General features: G+C 44.1%; 1 protein-coding gene across 50 annotated transcripts in view; it reads left to right on the top strand.

Moving 5' to 3' along the window:
- LDB3 (LIM domain binding 3) overlaps positions 1–13,492 on the top strand; it is a 144,834-nt gene that overhangs the window by 61,299 nt on the left and 70,043 nt on the right. For all 50 annotated transcript variants that reach the window (XR_014548297.1, XM_083614672.1, XM_083614665.1 and 47 more), the window contains one exon: positions 9,353–9,428. Coding sequence is in view for 26 of the 50 variants with exons in the window: in XM_083614672.1 (XP_083470798.1) it covers positions 9,353–9,428 (76 nt within the window). In the remaining 24 variants the exon portion in view is untranslated. The remainder of the gene's footprint in view (positions 1–9,352; positions 9,429–13,492) is intronic.

Below are 13,492 nucleotides of genomic sequence, written 5' to 3' on the forward strand. Positions count from 1 at the left end.
TTGAGCCTATTGACTATCTCAAGTTGAATGAAGTTATATACCATAAGCTGTTTCATTTATTTATTTTTACTGATGGCCAAGTTTGTTTTTAAAAATTAAAATGGGAATAAGTTTGAGTCAAGCGTTACAAGGCATGTTCTTTAAGGATGTTTTGGGCCACCTAGTCCAAGCCCCTACAATGCAGGAATCTCAATTGAAGCATGCATGACAGGTGGCCATCAATATGCATTGAGTTTTCACAGGGGTCTTGTGTCCTCCATATGATGGTCAAGAGGACCTAATGAAGAGGCTGTGAGGCTTTGACACCAGTGCACCCCAACAGCAGTGCAACTTGAGTTCCCTCTCTGCCTACCCCTATGGGTGATTCTGCATGGCTATCTGCAGTGGTTTTGCCTAGGTGTAGGTTGATTGCTATAGGGGAAGGTTGAAACTTGGCACTGCCCTGGCTTGTGATGGGTATGCAATAAGGATAATCTCTTACTTTGGGTGATTTGTAAAGGAGGGAGAGAAAGAAGCCAGTTTATGGTATAAGAGCAGTTTATGGAATGTTGAGATGAAGCGCTGAGTAGGGTGAGTTGAGCCCCTTCTGAGCGATTGGTGGAAAAAGAAGTTAAAAAATAAAATGGAAGAGAGGGATAAAAACAAGTACTGAGGGTTAGTTATAGAGCAAAAACTTGCCTTGAAGTGAGCCTTAGAGCTGAAGACCCTCCTTCCTCCATTGTCTGCAGGATATATATGAATACAGTCATACCTCGGGTTACAGCCACTTCAGGTTGCGTTTTTTGGGGTTATGGACTGCCGAAACCCAGAAGTACCGGAATGGGTTATTTCTGGGTTTTGGCAGTTGCGCATGCACAGAAGCGCTAAATCACGCTTTGCACATGCGCAGAAGACCAAATCGCAACCCGCACATTCGCAGACGCGGGTTGCAAATGCTGCGGGTTGCGAACGTGCATCCCGCATGGATCACATTTGCAACCCGAGCGTCCACTGTAGGAGATTGGAGACTGCTCAAACTAGGAATCATCTGCCGACAGTCTGAAGTGATGCAGCCCGGCAAGTACTGCTTAGCTCTCAAAAGTGCCTCTTTCAACATATATACAAATTTAAATGATCCATGATCTCTGTAGTGTTCATTATTGTGATAACGGATGAACTCGCTTTGACCACAGATGATTTCATTTTTCATTATTCAAGTACAAGTCTCATGTGCTTCCCTTTACAGCAACTATAATATACATCAGTGACTCCAGAGTTTTCTGACCTGCAGATGAAGCTTCTACACCACATCCAGATAGTGACAGATATTTGCAGATGGTGGTGGGGATCTTCATACAATATTTACTGACCTCATAAAAACTTGTGTAGAATTCTTATGCTGTTGCAACCTGGTAGATTAAGGGTAAGAAAAAAACAATTATGAGACTTAAAAAAAAATCAAATATGGTATTCTCTTCCCAGTCTAAGCAACTGCCTCTAACATAACTCACTTCCAGTGCAGACACTCCTCCTAAACTGCCATTGATTCCAGTTGTAAAAGCCTTGGCAGTTTGCTGGGAGACAAATGTTCTTTTGCAGCAGATTCAGTCATAAATCAGGCATTTAACATCTGTGGTGACAGCATCTGAAGCAGACGTAATAGAAAGCATTGGTAGCATGATTCAAATTGTTTCCCTGCTCAAGGTTGCTGTGATTTGGGCACCGCAGTTGTCTAGCGCATACAGTAAATGCCTGTGCTTGTGCCCACCCCCGGTCTGTGTCCCTGTTGATGTGTGCAAATGCAGTTAGGGTGAAGACAGATGTAGCATTTTTTAAATGATCTCAACAACAGGCTCTTCATCTGCAGCGAGAACTTGGCTTTGCAGTTGTTGGCAGAAATGTAGGCACCAAGAAGTTGAATGCTGGATCAGCGCATGGATCAATCCCCAGCTTTGCCTCTTTTGCTGTGTGTCTGATTCATTAGACATATTTTCAAAGTAAAATACAGTGGTACCTCTGGTTACGTACTTAATTCGTTCCAGAGGTCCGTTCTTAACCTGAAACTGTTTTTAACCTGAAGCACCACTTTAGCTAATGGGGCCTCCTGCTGCCGCCGCACTGCCACTGCACGATTTCTGTTCTCATCCTGAAGCAAAGTTCTTAACCCAAGGTATTATTTCTGGGTTAGCGGAGTCTGTAAGCTGAAGCGTATGTAACCTGAAGTGTATGTAACCCGAGGTACCACTGTATGTTTATCCATGGTGCTAAAAGTGCAGGCATGAGCCTAGCGTTAAGCAGTTTAATAACTAATGTCTCACAGTGGCCAGGGAAATGTCTCCTAATGGATAGCAAAGATTAGCTGTTTTTTTCTGGGATGTTCTGAATCAGTTTGGGGAAGGTGACTCCCCGTGAAGCTCAAGAGGGACAGATTTGTATGTGTGAAAGAGCGGTAGCAATAGAAGCAGTTTGGAACAGAGAGTGAGGCCTGCTGCCCACCAGGAGTGCTTGTGCTCTTTGTCTCCACCTGTACTCTATTTGTGTGTGAATGTATGTAAAGTATCACGAAAACATCTAAGTTTCCAGTGATCTGTCCTCTAAAAGGAAGTAAGACCCAGGCAGTGGTAGCCTTGGATCTTCTCACAGCTCAGAAAGGTAGGGCGTGCTTTATAATATATGTGTTCATCCATAGCCTTATGAAAAGGGGGCGGGAAATTTAAGAAAAAAATTCACTGTGAATTGGTGTGTGTGTGTGTGTTGGTGAGATCACAGAAGCCAGCCTGTAGGTCCCCATCGTTGCTACAGAACTATCAGCATCCAAGAAATAAATAGAACCCAGAACTTTATTTTTCTAGACTTTAACCCAGGATTTGGTGGGGAAAGTATTTCTATTGAACATGTCACCTGAGAGCCTTAAAAAAATATTGCCAGAACAGGGGCAGAATAGTAAGTCCTACCTACTTGTGCCCAGGGATGACCTGGTGCCTTAATGTTTTTGCATGCAACCTATCTTCAGGACTTTGCTATAAATGAAACCAAATATTCAGAGAGCTGACCTCATTTTATTAGCATAACCCAAAGACTTCATGCAAAAGAAAATGTGCACCAATTTCCTGGATGAGCAGATAACCAAAGAAAATGACTTGAATTTAAATTATGTGAGCCAAAGCCATAGCAAAATGTGAAGCAAGGGAACTGTAGACAGACCCGTAGTCAAATACTAATCAGCCAGACAACTGCTGGCATAAAACTGAATCTGTAATTGTGGGGCAGCCTGTCGGTAATATTATAGGCTATCCTGTGGGAATAACAGAGACAAAGTTATCCTCTATTAAGACTCATTGATTTCAAATGGAAAGTTAAAACGTGTACTTCAATATCTCCTCTTGAAATCAATGGGTTTTAAAGATGCTTAACATTGGCTAGGCGATGTCCGTATTTTTATTTTACCATTTTTAACTAGCTGTTTTTCCCATGGAGATATATATAGTAAAAATGCTGAGAGGGATTTGTATTTATTTGCCTTAGATTAAGAGTGCATTGTAATTCCTATGGCAACTCTGCATGTGCTTGTCTTTCAGCAAGCCCCTTTGGAGTCAATGAAATTTACTTCTGAGTAGACATGCATAAGTTGAGACTGTCAGTTGTTGCGTTGCATGTGGAGGAGAGCTCAGTTTTAAATGCATCACATAAACCCTGTTAGCTTCACCGGAGACCCAGTAGACCATCAATCAATGCCATGTCTTTAAAGGGCACAGAAGTATTTATTACTCAGAAGAACCTACCTCGCGGTTAGAGATTCTTGCGGAATGTACATTGCTCACCCAGAACCCCACTCCCAAAATATCAATGGAGAAGGTAATGTGAAAACAAACCTTCACATTTGTCTGGGGTATATATCTCCTGGGTGGGTTGTTGAAGATAATCTCCTTCTGCAACATTACTTTGTGCTCGCCGTGTAAAGGTCACAGCAGGCATTAATGGTGCTTCTGTCTCACTTGATGGCTTGACACGGACTGAATAAAGCCATGATAAAGAGTTATTACAGGTTAGATCTGCCACAAGACTACCTTCTGCTTATGGTTAGTGCTGATTAGCTTAGAGAATTGACAAAATAAGCAGCAAATTATGAAGGCATAGGCTAAAATGACCTATATTGGGCCAGGAGGGGCCAGGATTGAGACATTTAAAGTGAAATATAAGTGATGCAGCTATAAATGCTGTGGTTTGCATTGCTATTTCACCTCTTGGTGCCTACGTGGTATTTTCCAAGTAGGTTGCTTATTTTTCTGGTATATTTGTTTGGGAGATCTTGTTCGGCAACCACTTTTAAAAATACTGAATTGATTCCCTTGTCTTATGTTGCAACCTTCTCGCTGCAAGTGGTCTTACTGACTGTTTTCATCCTCTTCAGAGGTGAGATTTGTACGCTTAAGTAGATAGGTAGTGAGTGTGCTTTGGGTGAGTATACTTGATCTGTTCTCTTTTGCATCTACTGATATTTGATTCAGTGGCTGATGCTTTTGTTTTGTTTTGTTTTCAGGTGTAATTGATCTGGCAACCAGATTGCATTACAGGGTGTTGAATGCTATTTGGCTAGCAGGATAGATAGCTTCCAGCTGTTGGAAGATGCCACTGCAATTGTGGCTTTGGTTTCACATTAATACTTAAAGAAACCAAAGTGTGGTTGTATGACAGCACTATAAAATAGTTAAGTAATTCTCTGGAACTGTCAACATTTGCTTCATTCATCCAGAAGCACAAATGTTGGTTATTCTGTCTTTCAATGCACAGAGAAAATGAATAGGAAGGGAAAAAGATGAAACTCTCATTCTGATGAGTGGCTCTTTATGGAAAGAAAATTCAAAAATCCTTTGAATCACATGAAGTGCAGCTCTCACATGGCTATCGGAGCATGTGATTATTTTCCTTTCTGTTTTCTGCATATTAGAGCTGCATTAATAACCTGAAAAATATAATTTGGGATCAGAATTTGAAATGAAAGGAACAGAATTTTTCGAAAGTGGGCTGCTTTGAAACTACAGGTGTGTTTGAGACTGCTGTAAGTAACCTGACCATTGCTTTTAATGCAGTTCCAGACCTAAAAGCTGAGAAAAGTCTGGCTTAGTCTCTGTAAATGGGGCTGTATGATTTTAGGTTATTGTTCCCTGCCTTGAATAAATGGACTGAGTGTGATTCTGGAAATCTCCATTCACTACCCCCACCCCACCTGCTATCAGTAGAGTCATGGCCTCTAAAGAAATAAGAACCTGTGGCCTGCCAGATCTTGCCGAACTACAATTCCTATCATCCTTGACGCTTGCCCATGCTGGCTGAGGCTAATGATAATGGAGTACAATGGCGTCTGAAGGGCTGCAGGCACCACCCCACCCTTGCACTTAGCGATCTGACCGAATGGTAAGAGGAAAGCTGAGGTAAATTCCAGAGAGGCAGGCCAAGCAGAAGAGGAAAGAGGAGCAAGAGGAGCAGATAGTTGGACTCTCAGAATGAGGAACCAGGGGAGTGCTTATGGGTTAGTGATCAAGGAAGGAGTGAAGCATGGATCAGAGCTTGTGAGCACCATGTAGTTGGTACTTTGTTATGCAGGCCAAAGCCTAGTTCTCATTGAGGTTGTGGGCCTGCATCGAGGATATACCTATTCAGACCTCAGGTGGGGCTTGGGGTTGCATTGCGGAACGTTCCTCTGTACATTAAAAGAAACCCCTGTGCTTGGGAAACTAGGCATTGGGGAGAAGAGACGAGTGTTGACCTGTTAACAATCTCCATTCTTCAATCAAGTGAAAGTGTACATTGGAGGCAGAGGCTCGTAAGGCCTCAGTTCACTTCCAATTTTCACTGGAGCAAGTTGCTTGCTAGGAGCTGTCTATAGTGCTAAAATCAAGAACCTGTCTTGCTAATGTGCCTGGTTGATACCAGAACCCATGAGAAATGTAGGTGAAACAACAGAGAAACAGGGTGTTACTGGTAGATGTTAAACGTGTGTTGCGCCAGATTGCTGGGAATATTCGTTTTGATTTGAGCAGTGCGAAGGTTTGGCAGGCAGTTGTTTTTTCTAACACCCAGTGAGGTTTGTTTCTCTCATTCTTTGTCTCTGTGGGTTGCTAGCAACTTTTTAAAAACAGCATTATTCTAGATGTAGAAAAAGATTCAGGGATTTCCAGCTGCCCACCAGAACTGAATCTGTGGTTGCCACTGAGGACTTGGCAGCTGTATTCTTAGATTCTCATGCAAGCATAAATATAAGCAAACCCAATAGTTTGAATAGTATAGCTCCAGAGAACATAGGGAGGTTATGTGTCGTGGTGCAATATGACATGATGCAAATCAGTAACTTGAAGAATAAAATGGCATTCCTGCTCCAGGATCACCAAGGAGCTACAAATGCAAGATGACAGACGCAACCTTTTCAGTTTTGTCTGTGAAATCGTTTGTTGTGACACACCAAAGAGAAGCTGGAAGTGTGCCTTGATGCTCTTGTACCTTTCTTCAAGAGTTTAAAGCAATGCACACCCCACCTGCATTTTCCCCGTAGCCCAGGACCCACACATGTCACTAACCAAGTGCAATATTCAGCCCGTATGTTAACTAGATTGAAGAAAGTGACTTCGTTGTAGTGCAGGAATTAGAAACATTTTTTCAGATCAAGGGTCAAATACTCTCCTGGACAGCCTTTCCAGGCCACATTCCACTGGTGTGGGGGTCATAGGGGAAAGTGGGTGGAACAATGAATATGACTCACACCTTTGTATAATAAGCCACATTTAAACCACACAGAATCAGTACGTTTTGTACACGTATACATCTTCAGCCCAGGTAGGCAAGAGGTATCATTATAATTAAATGACCCATTCCAGCAAGGTGAAAATATTCCAGGAGGGTGGGGAGCAGGCTTGGCAAGGTGTGGAGTGAACTGGCGAGATCACACGAGGGCTGGATGCATGACAGCTTTGGAAATTACACTGAGAGAGGTGCAAATTTCTTCTTCCACTATTAAACGGGAAGCATAAAAAAATGCATGTACAAGAAACTTCTGAAATTACATTAGAATGCCCAAAAAGAGAGAGGGTTGAGGAAGGAGGGAATGAGTCATGCACTTCTTTAATGAAAACTTTCCCTGGTGCTTGTGCAATAAACAGTTCACAGCCTTACATATTTTTCCTCTTTCAATAGCAGTTCCTTTACTTTAGGGGGAAAGAACCTTGAATTTATTTGTTCAGATTTGACCCTGACAGTGAAAGAATGAGCTCCAGGAAACCTGTGTCCCTGAACGAAGGGACGAGCCCTTGAGAGACCATGGCCCCTGCATAAATCATGTTTTCATTCTTCCTCGAGGGATTTCACCTCTGCTGCCCTCCCCTTCAGTTCTTTGTATGCCTAATGCAGTGAGCTTTCATGCTCAGTTGTAAATGCCACCGCGGAAGATGCTCAAGACAAGAATTATCCGTAAAGCCTTTGTGTCTAGCGTGGTGCCTTGAAATTCCTTTAAAAGCTAATGTTAGAAGAGAGCTTCCACAAGAATAACAATGACAGCAACAATGGCAGCATATCAGTCAGGCATGGGGCATGTCATCATAGCAGCCCATGGCTTTGAAGGCCTTTGAAGAGCACGGGTTGCTGTAACACCTCTGGCTGTGCTGCCTCACTGCAAGGAGCTTGGGTGCAAGCCCATCCACATGGAAGTCCCTTGGGGGGCCAAGGACAGGATCGGTTGTGCTTCTGTAGAAATTCCTCCAACAATTCACAGCCAGGAATAGGGCTGGGCAAGATCTGGTTCTCAACATCATGATATATCCCAAGCTAACCATCGCAATATGGCAATACATCATGATGTCAAGGTCCTGGGATGTGGAGGGAGGGAGGGGGTGGGCAGGAGGAGCGATCGCAACTGCGCTCTGGCAGGTCCTTCCCAGTGAGGGAGTGAGCAGGCAAGAGTAGGGCTAGCCCCTCACAGCTGTTCCCAGCGATTTGTCCGGCATGCCCTTCCCAGTGATGGCCCCTTGCTGGACATGAATGCTCTGTTTTAAAGCTCCCTCTGGAGAAACAGTTATCGCAATCTGAACTTCAGGTCTGTTTCAGGTGATTTATTTATTTAGTATTGTTTTTATTAAGGATTTATTGGGTTACAATAGTATAAACTTCGTCTCTGTTTTCAGATCATAAAGATATTTCTTTGGGTCGGTTATATTCAATGTGAGACTTTTGTGTTGTATGCCGTATAAGGTTGGGGGGAAAGAGGTGGGGAGAGAGAGTAGGAGAGGGGGAAGAGAAAGGGGGATAGTAAACTTTCATTGTTCTACATAGTTTATGTTTATATACTGCCCACCCCTAGCCAGGAGTATAAAAAAATTAAGGACCATGTCCCCAATTCAAAGTACTGTGCTATGTGTGAGAGCAACAAATGCCTGTTGTTATGACAGAGGAGGTGTGTTCGTGGTATGTCACAACATATTTCAGGGTTCTGTGCACATGAAGAGGCCTTGTAAACTACTTTAGGACTAGGAAGACAAAAGCCACCCAGTGCCAGGAATGGAGGGCAGATTTTGACAACAAATGCTTCAGTGGGGATATCACCAGGGCTTTTTTTCAGCTGGAACTTACCAAAACTTAGTTCTGGCACCTTTCAGGTGGGCGCCATTGCCATTCTAAGAGAACAAGGGAGATGTTCATGGTGAGTTCTGGCATGTCTTTTTCTAGAAAAATAGCACTGGATATGACTGAGGGCTCATCCAGACATACTTTTGTACTGCACTTTCCAGGTACAGGTCCGCACTTTAAAGCTCTGTGTCCCAATATGTTGTGTTTTCTGTCCTGGTGCTTTCCTCAGAAAAGCCCATGCTTTACTGCTAAATTGGAGCAAATGGCAATCCGTGAAAAACCTGGTTGCAGTTTGCTCCGATTCAGTGGTAAAATGTCGGTTTTCTTGGGGAAAGCGCCTGGACCCAAAAACCGCCCTTCTCAGATACAGAACTTTAAAGCCTGGCCCTGTGCCTAGAAAAACAGCACAAAAGAAATCTGGTTGAGTCTTAATTGAGGGCTGAGCTTGTTCCCAGTGACTCCTGCCACAGAGGACCAAGGCTGCTTCTTTCCCTGTAGCCCAACGTCTGTGTAGTCCCACCCTGGTTATGTTTTTTCTGTGTAATGGACCGTCAGCAACAAGCTATTGTATAGAGAGAGAGACCCAAAAGAAGAAGTGGATCCTACTATTACCAAACCAGAAGGAGGGAGGCTGATCTGGGGGACAGGGATGGGGGAGGAACCACCATTATATTCTTTGAAGTATTTTTCAGTGCTATCTTTAAGTTATGGGGAGAAATTCCAGCTACTCAATTACCTTTTTTTTTTGCATTCATTGCAGATCAAAACGTCCTGCTCCAGTTCCTACAGCCACCCCAAGAATTGACTCTCCAATGCCTGTGATCCCTCATCAAAAGGTAGGTGCTCTGGAAAACTCCTGCGGCTCATCACACCAGATATTTCAGATGTGTACCTTTCTGCTTCTCTTTGGCAGCAACCTGATACAAGGCCATTTCCCCTGCCGCACAATGATTCATTCGCACCCCGTCTGCGATAGAGAATGAGGTGGTAGCAGTTATTCCATAATAAGCAATTTGGAATAAAAACTGTGATGTTGTGTATGCACTTCATAAGCCTGGTGGAGATTAGAGCTCAAGTGGCAGTGAAGACCATGGAGGCAGATCAAACAGACCAGTTGCGGGAGGGGAGCTGTTTTACAAGATGAACTGTAAAGAATGAGCAAGCACATACTGAGATACCTCAGAATCAGTCAAAGCCAGTAAGATAACTTCTTTTCTACACTGAGTTATGTGTGTGTGTTTACTCCCCATCTTCCATCCCCACAACCTATGCCAATTCATTACTTTCTTCATAGAAGCTGTTCAAGTTCAACTGTATGCACAGCACATAGGACTCCCTCTATGCAGTTAGGGTTCAAATAGCCTACCTGGGTGCAGGTTTGCAACCTTACATGATTACCCTCCTGAAGAAACTAAGCAAGCTTGCAGTCCTAACATTGAGAAAGAAGACTATGGACACCTTGGCCTAAAGTGGCAGCTATTACCAGAATAGATCTATCAGCTCCAGCTTAGGTACATTGGTTGAGCAATTGCCCGTAGGACCAGTGACCTCTGAAGATTTGACATCTGATTGTATTCTAGATAGCAGCCTTTATCATGCTGCCTCAGGGACCTTGCCAGTAAAAGATGGGATAAAAAAAAAGTTTCAGATAAATAAATGTTACATTTGAGCTCATTATTCCGGTTACCAGTTGCAACAGAATGCTGCGGCTCTGCTGTTTGATTTGCAAAGAGTGTTTGAGCCCTCGCTCTAGAAATACAAATTTTTGACGTTATCATTGGCATCCCAGGATCAAGTAAGGTCAAAGGTCTGTGTGAAGTCTTAAATGTTTCTCTCTCCTGGACACCTTTTAGAATGTTCATTTGTAGTCCATAACAGAAAAAGTAGGTCAGTTTGCAGTTCTCTGGCCAAAAATGGCAGGTTTCCCCCATGCTTCACTGTGGGGGAACCAGTACATGTTATTTAAGATTGGACCAGTGCCGATTGCTTGCTGGGCCCACCCTATGGAGAGCTGCTTTAGGTTAACCTTTGCAAAGCTGGCTCTGCTACCTTGTGGCTGGTTCCCATGCTACAAGCTGTAATATCTAAGTCCTTTACTCATGTGGCCCAGGTGGTGCATGTAGGATGCAGGGCTACATCCAATGAGGGGGGTGCAGGGGGCTTTGACCCTGCCCTAGGAAGGCCCCATAGCATTCTAAATGAGGGGGAAGTAGCAGAGGTGCAAGTGGCAAGGCCTTGAGGGACCTCACAAATTGGGAGGATGCTACAATGCTACCTGGATTACAGCACAGGTGAATTCAGGGACACCTGACCTTCAGCAGCAGCTCAGCCCCACTAATTTAGGGCTTATCCAAGCTTGCCCTTGCCACACCCTTTTCCCCATGGAAACCCGATTTATACTGATGAATTGGAGCAAACGTCAATCGGGATTTCTCCGGATTGACATTTGCTCCGATTTATCACTAAAGAGCTGGTTTTCCTGGAGGAAGTGGTGGGGCAAGCACAAAACCATTCAGACTCATGCCTAGAAAGCACAGGACAAGCAGGAAACCTGTCTTCTGGATAGCTCAGTTGATTAGAGTGTGGTGCTGATAATGCCAAGCTCACAGGTTCGATCCCCATAAGGGGCAGCTGCATATTCCTGCATTGCAGGGAATTGGACCAGATGATCCTCAAGGCTCTTTCTAATGCTACTATTCAATAATTCTATGATTCCTGCATTGCAGAGGGTTGGACTGGATGACCCTTGGGGTTCCTTCCAGCTCTACAATTCTATGAATCCAGCACAAGTCTGGAGCCCTAAGTGTGATGCTGTTCATACCATTACCATCAGTTCTGCATCTCTGTGGGAGCCATGGGAGGGCAACAAGCATGTCACAGGAATAACACAAATCCCTTCAGAAAGCCTGCTCAGCAAACTCTTACTGATCAAGTACCTCACGTGTGAGTCCTAGCATCTCTAAATAAAGGGCTTTGTGGAACAGGTTTGGATAAGAGCTTTGCTGAGTTGCAACCAAGAACCTCTGGATGTTAGGGTTGATATTGCTACCAGGCTGCTTCAGATTTCGAAGCAAGTGCCAAGAGAGGAGGCATAAGTGACTGTCCCTAAACTTCCAAATCATGTCCCTAAGGAGGACACGGGTGGAGGGCTGCATTTTTGTTGCACGGTGAGAGCCAGTTCATACTGCACCTGTTATGGCTGAGTCTGGACATTTAAGGGCTTGTGCAAGTGGCCTGCCTACAAGAGCAGCATAACATCAGTGCAAGGATCGCAGAGTCATTCTCCTGGACAGGGGTTCCCAGTCACAATGTACCACACAGCTTAAGGAAGCTGATCTGTGGGCTTTTGCCAATTCACTCCCCCAATGTTACACTGCTCATGGGAATAGATCATTAGAGTAAGCAGCTAAATGTACGAACTGTAGCTGGCTCAGGTATCTGTGCATAAAACATTGCTAGGTATAAGCCATTTCATCATAGATTTCTTTTTCTGTCTCCCTCCCCAAGATTATATATTTGGGGGGGGAGTGCACTTTCACTCTGTTAAAAAATATAAAAAGAGTGCAGTCAGGGGATGCAATGTGTGTGTGTGTGTGTGTGTGTGTGTGTGTGTTTCCAGTTATGTCCTACGTGGCATCACTGGGAAAGATTAGACTCCTGCTTCCTGAATTCTCCATTCATCACAATGTTGCTAGAAGCCACAGAATGAAAGACCAACTCCATCTCTGCCATGAAATAAGGTATTCTAGCAAGATGACAGTAATATGTCTCCAGGGATGATGCTCAGGATAACAGCCTCCTCTTCTGGCCACAAGAAAAGTTACAGTAGGTTTGCCATGGAAAAAATAATGCTCGTTTTCGTAACCCCTAAGGCCACACAGGGACAGCCAGGGAGACGGAGAAGAGAAAGCTACACAGAGGGAACAAAGCTCAGTGGGAGAGCCCACGTTTCACATGCCAAAGCCTCAGGTTTAATTCTTGGCATCTCCATTTAAAAAGAGCAGGTGACAGGTGGAGCAGGTGGCAGGCTATAGAGACCTGCTGCCAGACAGATTAGACAGTATTCACCAGGTTGGCACCATCTGTCTGTCTCAAGATACATTGGGTGCACCTCCGGGGTGAAGTCAAACGGCTGTGTTAGCAGCACCAAAGTGATCTCCCGGGCCAGAAGCCTGGGCAGTGTATATGGAGGTCCTGGGCTAGCCAGATGACAGAACCCCACCTCTCATCCTCGCTGAGGTGGTCCAAAGGAAAGCAGAGCAATACCTTTGGCACCAGCTTGGCTGCAGGAGTTGCTGCAAGGAGGCGTACAAGATGCCATCCAACTGTCTTAGGAACTCCATTCCAGATTTGTGTCCTTATTCCTTAGCCTTTTCTCCTCCTCCTGAAGATATCCACAAGGCAGCGAAGGTTGAGGATCAGAATTTTCCTTCTTGCCTAGTCATGTATCTCTAGTTTGAAATGAAATAGTTACCAAAGAATTTGTGCCCTTGACTGGACGCAAAAAAAATTTTTAGTTTGTAACACACACTCCTTGTGATTTTGTGCAACACATACAAACCAACAGATTATTGGTTACTAGTACTCAGAGATGCTCTAGCCATTTTCTGTGTTCCTGGGTAATACGGTAAGCATCATAGGTGGAAAAGCCTTTAAATGTGAACCAAAGGGGACAATTACCAGCACCAGTAGCAAAAAACCCCCAAAACAAAACTATTGCTGGCAATTACCATTTCACGCACACCCATGAAGTCCGTTTGGAACATCTTACATAGCATCATTCCCAAATCGCTTGTGGGTAAGAGGAATGGCGGAAGCGACAGGGAAGAGCTTTCAGAAAATTGGCAGAGACCGCAAAAGCAGAAAGGAAGGGAGAGCAATTTCTATACACCTGTGCTTT

This window comes from Podarcis filfolensis, assembly GCF_964270895.1.
Source record: "Podarcis filfolensis genome assembly, chromosome: 5".
Taxonomy (NCBI): Eukaryota; Metazoa; Chordata; class Lepidosauria; order Squamata; family Lacertidae; genus Podarcis; species Podarcis filfolensis.